Consider the following 12,987-nt stretch of genomic DNA (forward strand, 5'->3'; position numbering starts at 1 on the left):
GGTCCTCGGCCGCGCCGACCCCACCCGCCCTCCGCCCTGTCCCTGCGGGCAGAGGGGCAGCACGGCCGGCGGCGGGCGAGTTCTAATGCTCTGCCTGCGGCTGCCCAGCAGGACCTCGTGGCGCAACGGTAGCGCGTCTGACTCCAGATCAGAAGGCTGCGTGTTCGAATCACGTCGGGGTCACTTACTTTTTCTCTTCCTTTGTCGGTTTTACCGCCTTCTTCGCGGAGGAAACCGAGGAATGTTATTGCTGATTTTTTTTCCGTTTTCCCCGACAGCTTAGGTTCTCCTCTCTTGAGGTTGAGAGGGCAGCGTGGCGCAGTGGGCTCCGCGGGGGTCAAGGCACAGGATTGCTGCTGTAGCAATGTAATCGTAAAGATCCCGTTGGATGAAATTGGCATGTCTTTGTTTACGGTCTTTGTGTATATAGGACTGTCTGATTACACGCTTAAGCACAGAAGGCAAGAACGTGTCAAAGATTTACTTTATTAAGACAACAGACTGTTGGAAATGATGGAAAATCATCAAAATGTGGAAATTATGAGAAAAAGTCCGAAAGTTGTATAGAAAGAGTAACTTTAAATTTCAGAGGGAGCAGTGGCCCCAAAAATGTCAGAGATACCGTGTTTTCAGTACAGAAATGCACATAACAAGGAGTAAAAGTAAAGGCAGAGGCAACAAGTAGTCTGATGGAGCCAAGAGCTCAGACAGATGTGTGTCTTAAGAACCCTGCAGAAGAATGAGAGAAACCAGCAGGGAGGGAGAGGGGACCAAGCTGCTCTTCTGTTCCATCAACTCAGAGGGTGATGGAAGAGTTTTCTGAGTAGCCATTTCCACACACTGAGGTGGACAGGTACCCCTGGCACAAAGGCACAGAGAGGACTTAGCTTTGACCTAGACATGAGATAGTGGGGCCTAGAAGTAATATTTTAGTGATTTAGATGGACTGGAAAGTTTGACACTTGATGAAATTTAATTAGGAGGGAAACAATAGTTTGTAAATGGCCTGAATTGAGAGAGAATGCCAGAGATACAATTGTCACTTTGTAAGAACTGATTCTTAGTGTTGTAAACCATAGAAGAAAATTATTACAGAAGTATTAGAAACCAGATTCAGCAGAGTCAACAAATTATGGGTGGGCTATTAAGCAAAATACTTTGGGTTTTACAGGCTAACGTTTGTTCTGAATACCCTAAAAACCTTTTAAATACAGATATTCTACATCTTCATTAGGTGACCTGTTCCAGTATATTGCTATTCTTACTATTACAAAATGACTATATGTAGTTTAACCCTGATGTCTCTTTTGCTGCAACTTAAATCCAGCCCTCATGTCATTGTGCTGGAGAACAGTTTATTCCTTTCCTTTTTAGAGGTACTTCTTACATATTTGAAATTTGTTATGTCTTTCTGTAGCCATTCTGCATAACAGACTGTGTTCGCTGGGCCTCTGATTATTTTATCGCTTGCCTCTGGAGCGTTTCCAAACAAGCTGCATTTTTACACGCCCAGAACTGGTCACAGTAGTTCAGCTGACTCAGATTTTACCAGGTCTGGATAGACAAGGAGGATTGCCTCACATGCAGTGCTGACAGGACCTCCATTTAATACAATTAGTCCTTTTTTCCTTTTTTTCAATGCAAAATCTGTTAGATGGGTGCATTTTGTATGAGATGCATAATTTGCTAGATGTTTCCCTGGTCCCACAAAGTATCTTATCTCTCAGCCTCACCACCCACCAGAGAGCTGGATGTAAGAAGTGGTAGCAATCTGTTTGCATTCCTGTACCTCTGCCAAAGCAGGTGCCCTGCTCTAAACATTCCACATTGTTACTAGACAGTATCTCTGGCTTGCAGTAAGGGTAATATCTGCTTATGGGAGTCGAAGTTTTCAGGGTGTGGTTTCACACTAGTACCCCTGACATGTGTGCAGGTTGTCCCAAACCAGTCTGTCTTGCTCTGCCCTGTCCATCCCTGCCTGTGCTTTCCCCCCTTGCACTTGGATCACATCCTGCACTGCAGCAGCTGCTGGCTCAGCAGGCGAATCTGGTGGCACAACTACTAAATCCAACACAAAAAAAGCACCAGGAACACATGGCCTGGGACAGGATAGAGAGCAGGATCACACCCTTCGGCATCAACCACAAATACTAGTGCTTCAGTTAAAGATTTTTTTCAGCTGTTCTTTGGAGAGAGAGGTCACTGTCCCTAAATCAAAATAATCCAGTAATGTTTCAAAACTAAATTAAAGAATTAAGTGTGCCTTAGTACAAAGTCTCCCACTCAATTTCCTATTGGTAAAATGGGGATAATGATTCTCTTTGATCTTACAGATATTTTATCAAGTTGATTCCATTAATTCTGAGGCATCCATTTATGCTGGTGGGTATTTGTCTCTCACTAGCATTTCAACAGTGCATGTGCTTCTGTGCTTTTTGCCTCTTCCTAACTTTTAAAGGCTACATTTTGTAACCTGATCTCTTAAAATAAATGTTTTTTCTTATGAAATCATTACTAGCTAAATATAGACCAAAAAAATCCACATAAGCTTCAAAAAATAGTGGAGCTGAAGTAATAGCTTATATATGGTAAATACAGCTTATGCATTATCTCTGTCTGTATTTGACAGAAATAAATATCCAAATAATTCAGGTTTGGAAGTCATTCAGTGTAGGAAACTACCCTGAAAACTGTCCTTTTGATTCATTTCTGTCAGCATACTTAAAGCAGGAGGTGATACTTCTATCTTCAATCCTTGTTGGTGTAGGCCTTTGACTACCGCAAGGTCAGTAGTTCGAATTTTTAAAGCAGTTGTACAGATTTCTCTCCTTGCCTGGGGACAGCCATACAGTGCTGGGCATCCCTTTATTCACCTCTCTGTTCACCATGTCAGGCGACCCTGGCAGAGCAGCATTCCCAGTGGCTGCCAGCTCTAGAACTGCTCTAGAAGCAATATGCTCCAGTATACTAAGGCTTGCTTTTGTTCTTATCACTTTTCCATTTCTACTTCAAAAATAGACATTTCTAATAAGAAAGCTAGAGTTATTAAAAAGCTACCTATTTTTTTTCTAAATTATTCAAGAATGTGGAAAAGAAATTATTGATTCTAGAAAGTACAGTTACATTGTGCTATAATGTTGGGCAACTGCCATTTTATTTCTAGTAAAACTTTCCAGTTTCCATTGTGTTTCTCAAAGGGAATATAATTTTCATAGTGAAACCTGCTGTGCACCGACTGAATTAATACTTCATATAGCTTTTTTACATTTCCTTATCCGCTCAGTCTAAGACGAGCATGGCTGTAACACTTGCTTAAATGCCTTCGCTATGAATTTACATTCTTCACAATGTTATTCGTTATTATGCAAATGTGAATGCAAATTATATTTCATATGAACGCAAATTATACATATAATACTTCATTGTAGATTGTTTTCTAGACCCTCCACTGAATTTAGGATACTTTTTTGAATGTACATGTATAGAAAAATCATTTTTTCAGCATACCGCAACAAACTATTTGTCTCTTTTGTGGGTGGCATTAGAGGTTAGAAATCACAAACTTACAGAAACTCAAGCTAGAAATCTGAGACAATTTAAAAGGCATTCAGTGTTTTCATGTCAAAGAGGAAGGTTTGATTGAAAAATCTCTTTCTCACACTCAGGAAAGCAAAGAAATTCCAGACATTTGGGAGGTCCTAAAAAGGAAGGATTTTTGGCTTCTCCTTTCAGCATATTTCACATTTTTAGGCAAGCTTACAGCAGTTTTTTAACCACTGGAAATGGCTATAGTCCCACAATATTTGCACTTTTTTCCCCTAAACTTCGCTTTTGTCAGCATTTATACCTGCAAGAGGTCATTTGTAGCTACCTGTTTCTCAGGTAGAGACAGGTATTCTGGTCCTTGAAAACCAGAACTTGCAGTTAGGTATAAACATTCAAGTACTGGAAAGCTTCACAAAAGGCATGGTAAAACAACAGTTCCCTGCTCCAACCTGTACAAAGCAAATTACTGACTAGGCATATGGACCATCTCATATTTGTGGGCTTTTTGCCCCCCACTGTAACAACATTAGAAAGATCTTTAGAGCTCATTCATAATGAATTCATTCCCTTCATCTCTTTGACTGCTGCCTCATGCTACAAAATGTGACTTTCTTCAAACAAAACAACCAATAAAGATGCAGATCCTCTGCTGTATTAAGGTCTAGTTGTGGTGACAGTTGCATGTTCCAGGGTCAATCATCATGCATGTGCACATTTCGGTGCTTTCTTATACTACTTTCCTTGTCTTTACCTTGCCTGGAAGACACCTGTTGATCCCAAAGTGTGACAGTAAAAGTGTAGAACCAATAAAGGACAGTTTTGTGCCAAAGACTGTTTGGGGACTTGGCTTCCCAGAGAAGTCTATTGCTCTGAAGAAAAGTGACACTGAAATATTATATTGTGCTTCTTTAGCTTTGGCTGCTTTGGAAGCAAGAACAGGTAACCAATAAAAGAGTTCAGTGTCAGTGCAAGGGAGTAACATCAGGGAAACAGCATAATAGGTAAAGTAATTCACAATAAAGACTGTTTTTTTCATAGTTGGGAAAATAACTTTCAAAACTTAAATGGACAGTAAATATGAGCTTTAAGCAATGTTAATCAGAGCCACAACCTCAGCAGCTCCACAACAACTGTACTGGAGTTTGAACACACAGCCAAAACATATAAGTTTCTGCTATCTTTATGCTGCTATGCCAGTTTTGTCTGACAGCAAAAAGACAAAAAACACAGATGCAAGATAAGGCCAGTCAACCCATCCATTTGTTATGACCAAAGCTGAACTGTGAGTGTAGCTGTCAGGATTTACTACTTCATACCATATTCCTGTAGAGTTTTTTATGCTACACTTAATGCATTAAAACCAGACCTACCATCAACGTATCTAGACTTCAAGGTCAGCAGTTGTATTTCCTTCCACTCCTAAATCATCACTCACAAGAAAAGCCAGCACCAACTATATCGCAGAATGGGAACAGTAAAATGAGTTGCAAATGGTGCCTGCACTCTGCTAAGAAACTCTGTCAGAAAACAAGCTTCAGGCCCATCATACCATTATTGTCCATAGGGATGTTAGATGGGAACTGCATCAGTTTTTTAGATTGTATTTTCACTGTTAACTTTGGCTAAAATGTCCCAGACCCAGTTCTCCCTTATGCTGCTTTAAAACATTTTAGACTCTATATGAGTTGTTGTTTTTCACATTAGTATGATAGCTGAAGAATCTTTCTAAAGTATGTTGTGCAACTGGTTCCATATCTGAGTAAGAGGCAAATTCTTAAAGGTAGGAGAAAGACTGTTTTCCAAGCCACCTAAAAGCTTTTCAAGGTGAAAAATACTATCTGTGCTTTAAATTAGTATTACCTAATTTGGAGGGGAATTTTTATTTAAATTTCCTTTAAGCATTTCCAAAACATCTGTCATGTAATACCCACGTACCAGGTAAAATTTTGGGTAAGATATGCTGAAAAATAGATAGAACAATCTAATTTGTTCCATTCTAGCTTAAAAGTAAGTGATAGTGGTCAATCCATGTTGATACATTATTTTTTGCTGATGTGTGTGGTATTAATGGAGGAAGATGTTTCTACCGAGTGTTCAACTCGTTGTCAAACAAACTGAACAGGTTAAGTATGTACACCAAGAACCAAGCACCTTCAGATATAAATTATAATGAAATTCAGATGACTGCCACCTCACAGAGCTACTGCACAACAAGCTAAATTAAATGCCCCAAGCTAAGCTTCTCCCTCGTCTTAATTACTTTGTTGCACCACACCAATTCCTCAGTGGGAAGTGCCAGGCTTCCTGTGGGTGGGTCCATGATCTGCCTTGAAATTACCTTCCACAAAAAATAACCCTCATCACCTTCATCTAGCTGATACTGAGGCTATTGTAAGATAACCAGGAACAACAGCCACCAGGACAGCTCCACGGTGGAGCACACGAACAGTAATGGGAATCCCTTTCCACAGAGGCAACTCAGAACTCTTTCTGGAACACAAAGGGGAGTAGGTGCAAACACTAACAGTCCTGGTTTAGGTCCAAGACTGATGGGAAAATTAAAACATCCACATTTAAATTCTTATGTCCAGTACTGCAAGGCAGTTCTCAAAAGCATAGGATGTATAGTTAAATCTAAACACTAAAAACCCTTCCGATCGTAAAACAGAAGCAGCGCGTGTTCCCAGCAAGCAGCGTGTAAATACAGAAAGATTTAACGCGCTTGTTTCAAGATGCCAGACTGCAGTCTTGAACTCGGTCGAGCTTCCCCAGCAGGGACACACTTGTACCATCTTGTAAGTCAGCTTTACAAATAAATAAATAAAACAACCACGCGCCTTTTAAACTCGGCAGTACTATATGTGCGATTTTTTTTTTTTTTTTTTTTTTACGTTTAAGTCACGGCAACGGCGGCAGTCACACTAACAGATTAGCTACCGCTTTCGCGGCTGGATTTCTGCCGGAGCCCTGCAGCTAACGGGCCGGGCGAAGGGCTATCCCGGGGAAGGAGGAGTTCGGTGCTCGCCCGGCGCTCGGTGCGGAGCGCGGCCGCACGGACTGCCGCGGGGATCCCGCGGGGCTCCGCCGGGGCCGCAGGTGCCTGCGGGGCAGCGGCGCGGGCAGAGGCGGCGGCAGGTGTCGCGGCAGGTAACCGGGAGCTCATTAACCGCCTGCCCCGCCCCTCGCGGCAGGCACACACCTGCCGCCCGGGAGGCCCGGCGGCACCGGGACCTGCGGGGCGCGGGCAGCACCTCAGCCCTCCCCTGCGCGCGAGCGCCGCCCCGCGCGCCTCTCCCGCCCGAGCCCAATTTAAACTGCGTTACTGTCCCTCGCGCAAAGCACCAACGCCGCTGCTCCCGCGCGCCACGCCCCTTTTCCGCCCCACCGCCAATAGCCAGGCCGCTTCGTCGTCCTCTCCGCCAATCAGGGCGCGGTTTATTGCCGGCTGGGAAGAAGCGCTCGGTGCGCGCGCCCGCCCGCTGTGGAGCTGGTCCCTGGCGCGGAGAAGGCGAGCCGTCCACCTCCTCCCGCTCCCCCGCCCCTTCTCCCCGCGCTTTGTTGGTGCCTCTCCCGGGAGAGCGGCGGCGGCTGCGGCCGGCGGCGATGCCCGAGTTCCTGGCGGATCCGTCGGTGCTGACCAAGGAGAAGCTGAAGAGCGAGCTGATCGCTAACAATGTGAGCCTGCCGGGCGGCGAGCAGCGCAAGGACGTATACGTGCAGCTCTACCTGCAGCACCTCACCGCCCGCAACCCGCCCGCCCTCGCGCAGCCCGACTTTTCCAGCGACGAGGAGCGGGAGCCCACACCTCTCGGCGCCCGGAGCCGCGGCGCTGCCGCCGCCGGGCGGGTGAGTACCGCCGCCTCCCGCCCGCGCCGCCTCGGCTTCCCAGCAGCCTCGGGCCCGCTTTCCCGCCCGAACCGGGCCGGCCGCCTCCGCCCGCCCGCCGCGGCTAGGGGAGCGGCACGGCGCGCCGGGGTCCGCGCACGGGGCCGGGACGGTCTCCGGCTCGGCTGAGGGCGGGATCCTGCCCGGCCGGGACGGTCGCACCGCCTGGGGCAGAGGGACGGCGGGTCCGTGCCGGGGGACGAGCTGGGGCGGCGGGTCCGTGCCGGGGCCGCCTCGTGCGCCTCCAGGACGCGTCCCGCCCTGTGCGCCTCTCGGAGCGGCCGGCCGGGCGGCGGGGGCAGCGCGACCGCGCGGGGAGGGTGCGACAGCTCCCCGACTGCCGATTGGGAAACCTTTACTGCGTCTTGGCGGATGGGATCCTATGTAGGCAATTTCGGTGTTGGAGGAGTGAAGCGAGAGAACTGCACGAGGTTGCAGCTTGCTCAGGAAGGGACTCCCGTCCGCTGTCTCGGTTGTACAGCAGCAACGCTACTTGGTGTGAATGCCTCTAGATGAAAGGATGAAGCTGTGAGGGAACAGCTCGTTTGTTTCTCCTAATGAAGTGGGCTGTTTAGTGTAAAGCGGGTCTGAGTAATGTACTTGTCTTGCTCGTATCTCTAAGCGTGTGTTTTGTAGCAAAGCGCCTCTGGTGCCTGTTCAGTTCGTCCACTGTGCTTGCTTTCTTAGACTTTATCACATGTAAGGAAAGAGGGAAAGCTGATGCCATTTGAAATTTTTCACATTGGGAAAATGTGATTTCCTTCTTAAGCTTTCATAAGTGGACTATAAATTTGCATATATGGAGAAAGTAATCTTGTAATTGATAATTCTAAGATGTCTGGTCTCGAGAAAAGACTTGGATAGTAATTGTCAGCTTCCGGAGTTGTAATGTGTGATAATACAAGTGTTTAATTGTATCTTAGATACTGTGTTTCAAAGGTCATTAGTAAAGAGGGTTCGGAGAAACGGGATCCTTTGAAGGTCTTTCACACTTTAACCTTCAAAAGCTCAAAGAAACAGTTCTTGAATTAAGAAATCGAAATCTGCAACTTCAAGAGGAAGAGATCTCTAAAACCAAGTTATTTACCTCTTTTTAACATCTGTCTAACTTAGATACTTAGAAGGCATTCACTGGAGTAAACTTACGGTGAAACAGACATTTCTCTGACTTAGAGTGCTCTGCTGATAGCATTTCCAACGTACCTTTGAATAAAACAGAGTGAGCTTGAATCTGACTAGTTTCACGCTTGTCAGAGGAGGAACATCTCAGAACTGCTAGTTACTATCCTAGATCTGATTTTCCTTTACACAGTGCTTAAGTTTAAACAATTACGGGTGACTTTTTGGATGTTTACAGAATGGGTGGTACTCCTACACTTTTGTTAACAATGTCTGGAAAGCTCCGTGCTATTTATGCTTATCTTGCGTGTTAGTATCAGGGCACTGGATCATCATAACTTCCAGAACTTCAGCAAATATTCTAGTTACAGTTGCTCAGATTTGGGTCCGTAGTGCCCTGCGTTGTGTCGTCCTCCCTTCCCTCCCTCAACCAACCCAAACCAAAACACCCAGAAAAATCCCAAACAATAACTGCCAAGCAAAACAAACTTGGATGATGTGTGTTTGTTGCCTCCTTTGTGCCACTTGAGTAGTTCTGAAACTGCTAGTAGCTTGAGTAACTGTTGGCCCTCTTACTGTCTTTTGGCATTAGGGTGCTTCTCTGATCAGCTATCCTTCAAAAACAGTAGAACACGTGTCTCCAGAGCGATTTGCCCCCAGAGCAGCTGGAAGGAAGAGGGAGGAAAGTCTGACGTCCCAGAGGACTGGGATTCTGGTGAAAAAACAAAGCAAAATATCTTGATAAGATTAAGAGAGGACAGGAGGGAAAGCACTCAGATGTCTGAAAGAGAAACTAGAAATAAGGGGCAAAGGGGGGAAGCTGAAACTACAAGGATTTATGGAAAGCAGGAATAAAAGAAAGGAACGGGCTGGTCTGGTCTGGTCCCGGTCGCCCTTCCCTTATTTAGGAGCAAATAGTTGTAAGCCTCAGTGAGGCTTGGGCCGGCGTGCCGGAGGCTGGAGTTGCAGCCCTCGTGTGTGCGGAGGCCGAGGGTGGGGCAGCGCGCAGGGTGCGGCCCGGGCGGGCAGGGCTGCGGGCGGGGCTGAGCGCCAGGGGGCGCGCGGGGCTCGGGCCGCTCCCGCCAGCGCCTGCTCCTGCGGCCCGCCGCATCGCCCGGCTGCCCGGCGGGTCCTGAGTGCTGGCCGGGAAAGCGCTGCGCTTTGCTTAACGCGGGTGTGAGCAACAAGTGCAGAGGAGCAATCTCAACATCCAGGCTGCAGTCACTGAAAGCTAGGCCAGGTCTCTCAATACTGGCATTAGTGTTTCGACATTGCTGTAGTCATTTGCAATTTTAAACGGTTTATGTTGTCATTTTAGTGTTCTTTTTTTTTAAATTCTAGGCATTTGATAATGCATTTAGGTGCATTTTTTTCTGTCGATAAAATCTGTACAGAGATAAAATCCCATAGTTTGAATTCTGCAAATTATGTGTTTTGAATCTGTCACTCTTCCAGCTTAGCTCTATCCAACACAAGAATATATAGCTCACTTTGACTTTATCCTCCTACCAGGAGAGGGAAAGCTTTTAAAACCGTACCTGTTTGTGCCTCAGTCTGATAATATTGTCTGGAGGAGCCAGCTTCTCCAGCTCTACTAATGTTTTTGAGCAACCTTTTTGTTTTCCTAAGCCTGTTAACGTAGTGGTATGTGAGGACAGTGACTGGGTATGCAAGACACCGTTTTGCTGCAGGGGGAACCATCTGCATCTGAATGGCCCTCATCCTGGTTAGTTAAGGGCTGAATATCAGGACAGATAGTTTACAGGAAGAGTAACTAGGAAATTACATTTTTCTGTCTGTAGGACCATTATTTTAAAGCACACACCGAAAATATTATCTTGACACTGTTGCCAAACGGGATCTGTTCAGAGCGTAAAATGTGTAGATTATTATGACTGAGCTTATTGGTATATTTCATGTCCTGGAAGAATCACTTCTAAAACACATTGAGTGATATTTTTGACCTTTAAAGTGAGGATTTGAAAAAAAAATCAGTCAAATGTCTCCTGTTAATGAAGGCATGATGAGAACATCTGGACCTGAAGGGCCTGTTTGAAAGGTCATGGAAGAGACCTATCAGGTAAAGATGTTTGGTTTGATGGGGGAGTTGCTTGTTTGGATTGTTGTGGTTTTTTGTTCTAATCAAGTAGCCAAGTAAATAAAGAGCTAGCTGCAGCTCTTCATGGTCAGAATGATGTGGTAGCAATATCTGTAGCAGAGGTAACAGATACTCAACCCCTTCCCTATTGGAAAAGAGAAGATAATAGTAAGACTACTGGTTCATGAGGATTAGGTGTGTGGAAAGTGAAACTGCAAGCTTGGATAGGTGAGAAAGTGTAAAGCATGTATGTGTACCCAGTGAAGGAAGATAATCTATTTAGTGTTTCCTGTGGGGCTGTATGTCTTAAGTATGACATGCTGCAGAAATGTGACCCAGAATACAGTTTAAAACCTTAGTGGCCTTTTAAAATACATTCCTGCTGACTGAGAAAGCTGTGGGCAGTAGGGGTGAGATGACCAAAGTAATGACCCTACGGTGAGAAGTCCTGCCATGCTGTTCTGCACCTTCAGACTTGGAGTGGATACATTTCCTTCATGGAATAACGTGGAAATTAGTCTCTGGGAGAAGAAGGAAGTCCATAATCTTAGTCCATAATCCGTAATTATAGTCCATAATCTTATCATTTATGGCTGTTACTGTACATGGGCTTGGAAATTCTAAATCTAGCTCTTATTGACTATGGTTAAAAGACGGTGAATTTTTTAAGTTGTGTGTATCAGTATCGTTGAATTGCTGCTGCATAATTTCCTTTCTGTTGTTTATTTTGTCTGTCCTGTAGCATTTGGTAAATATTGTCTCCAGGCCTTTGAGGTTAAATAGTTCAGTAGGACTTGATTTTAAAAAAGGAAATTCAACTGCAGGAAATGTTTGTGTGTGGTAGAATAAAAAGTACAAGGGGAATAAAGACCTATCAATTTCACAGTATAAATTTATTATTAACACTTCGCATATCCAGTTCCTTATCCTCACCTCTCCTAAGAGAAATAGTTATTTGTTACCAGAGGGATGTCTCTGCAAACTGGAGAATTAAACAACGTTCTGTTGGTGTGATTTGGGCTTCATTTAGCCTAACTTAACCTCATTCAGAAAAACCATAAATAAGCCCTTACCCTTTCTGCTTCTAGTGATGAAGCTCTTTGGGATTAAAATCGTCATGTATCCTGATGTAGGTGCTATTTGGGATTTAAAAATGCTTTTTTGGTGATGTCCCATAGTTGTTGGTTTTTTTACTTAATGCTTTCTTCAACATGTTCCTTATGCTTGTCTTTGGGCTAGTGCTAGGACTAGTACAGGTCCTTGTGAAGTTTGCCTGATGAAGCTGATCTCTGGCTGTTCATTTCTATTCAGCAGGAATGCCAAAGGGGTCAGTAGCTTCCAAGTCTGAATTCTGACTGGTTGCATTTTCTGCTCCTCTTGCTAGCAGAAGAGCATGAAAGCTTTGTGCAGTCAGGAGATGACACTTGGAGAAGATAAACTTCTCTTATGCTCTTGTTTTTCTGTGGCCCTAGTACTGAGAATGCTCTGTGGGAGCTCCATGCTTATCATTCACTTCAGTACTTGTTTGAAGAGTTAGTTCCTAAGTAATCTGAAACTGAGCCTGACAGATATCACTACCAAATTACTATCTCTGATGTGAACAAATCTCTCTCAAGTGAAGTACGCAGATTGTCTTTAATCTTCTGTTTTCTAGAAAGTAGCAATGACTAGAAATACTTTTTTTTATGCTGTTACCTGTGGATGGGATTAGAAGATCTTCAGATAAGCATGTATTGGTTTGGGTATATTGTTCAAAAATATTTACATAGATTTTGGTGTATTATTGCAAAAATATTAACATTCTGGGCAAAGTGGTCAGCTGTACCACCTTCCTCTGGCAAATCCTGGATATTGCCAGAATTTTATTTTAAACACTTCATTTCTGCACCACAGTAAGACAACTGTTACTAGTGGTCATAGACCAGGAAAATGCAGGTGTAGTCCAGCAGATAAGTTGCCATGATGCACGGAAGTGTAGTGGTGCATTATACTATAACAGTAGTGGTAATTAAAGCTGCTGTTATTGCTGAAGTTAATGCTGTCATACCACAGCCAAGGAATGAAAAATTCTTCTCTCCTGCCTTATGCTTCTAGGGACTCACCTTGTGGTCTAGTGAATGGTTAAATGGCAGCTTTCTGCTTGTAGCAGGGAAGTCATTTGCTCCTGCTCGATGGAGAGTAGGTGTTCAAAAGTAAAAGTTGTGACTTTGCGGAACACAAAATCAACACACCTGGCCCAGTTATTGAAAAACACAGATTACATTCAACTTTTTTCATCCCCTCGTTACCCTTTTTCTTTGCTGAAACTGACTTTTCTGATGATCTGTGTGTGAGAGTAG

General features: G+C 44.6%; 1 protein-coding gene and 1 non-coding gene across 7 annotated transcripts in view; both read left to right on the top strand.

Annotated features, from left to right (window-relative positions):
* Positions 1-12,987, top strand: part of TMPO (thymopoietin) — a 79,183-nt gene that overhangs the window by 50,566 nt on the left and 15,630 nt on the right. For 2 of the 6 annotated variants that reach the window (XM_085047004.1, XM_085047018.1), the window contains exon 1: positions 6,930-7,392. The exons of 1 other annotated variant lie outside the window; for it this stretch is intronic. In XM_085047004.1, coding sequence (XP_084903130.1) covers positions 7,150-7,392 — 243 coding nt within the window. In that variant the 5' untranslated portion in view covers positions 6,930-7,149. Of the gene's footprint in view, positions 1-6,929; positions 7,393-12,987 lie in introns of those variants that run through there. 3 more of the 6 variants (XM_085047011.1, XM_085047037.1, XM_085047033.1) reach the window with 3 other exon arrangements.
* TRNAW-CCA (transfer RNA tryptophan (anticodon CCA)) lies at positions 112-183 on the top strand. The gene has a single exon. It is a non-coding gene; the product is annotated as a tRNA-Trp (tRNA).

This window comes from Lichenostomus cassidix, chromosome 1Aa (assembly GCF_008360975.1).
Source record: "Lichenostomus cassidix isolate B80296 chromosome 1Aa, HeHo_3.0, whole genome shotgun sequence".
In the NCBI taxonomy this organism is placed as follows: domain Eukaryota; kingdom Metazoa; phylum Chordata; class Aves; order Passeriformes; family Meliphagidae; genus Lichenostomus; species Lichenostomus cassidix.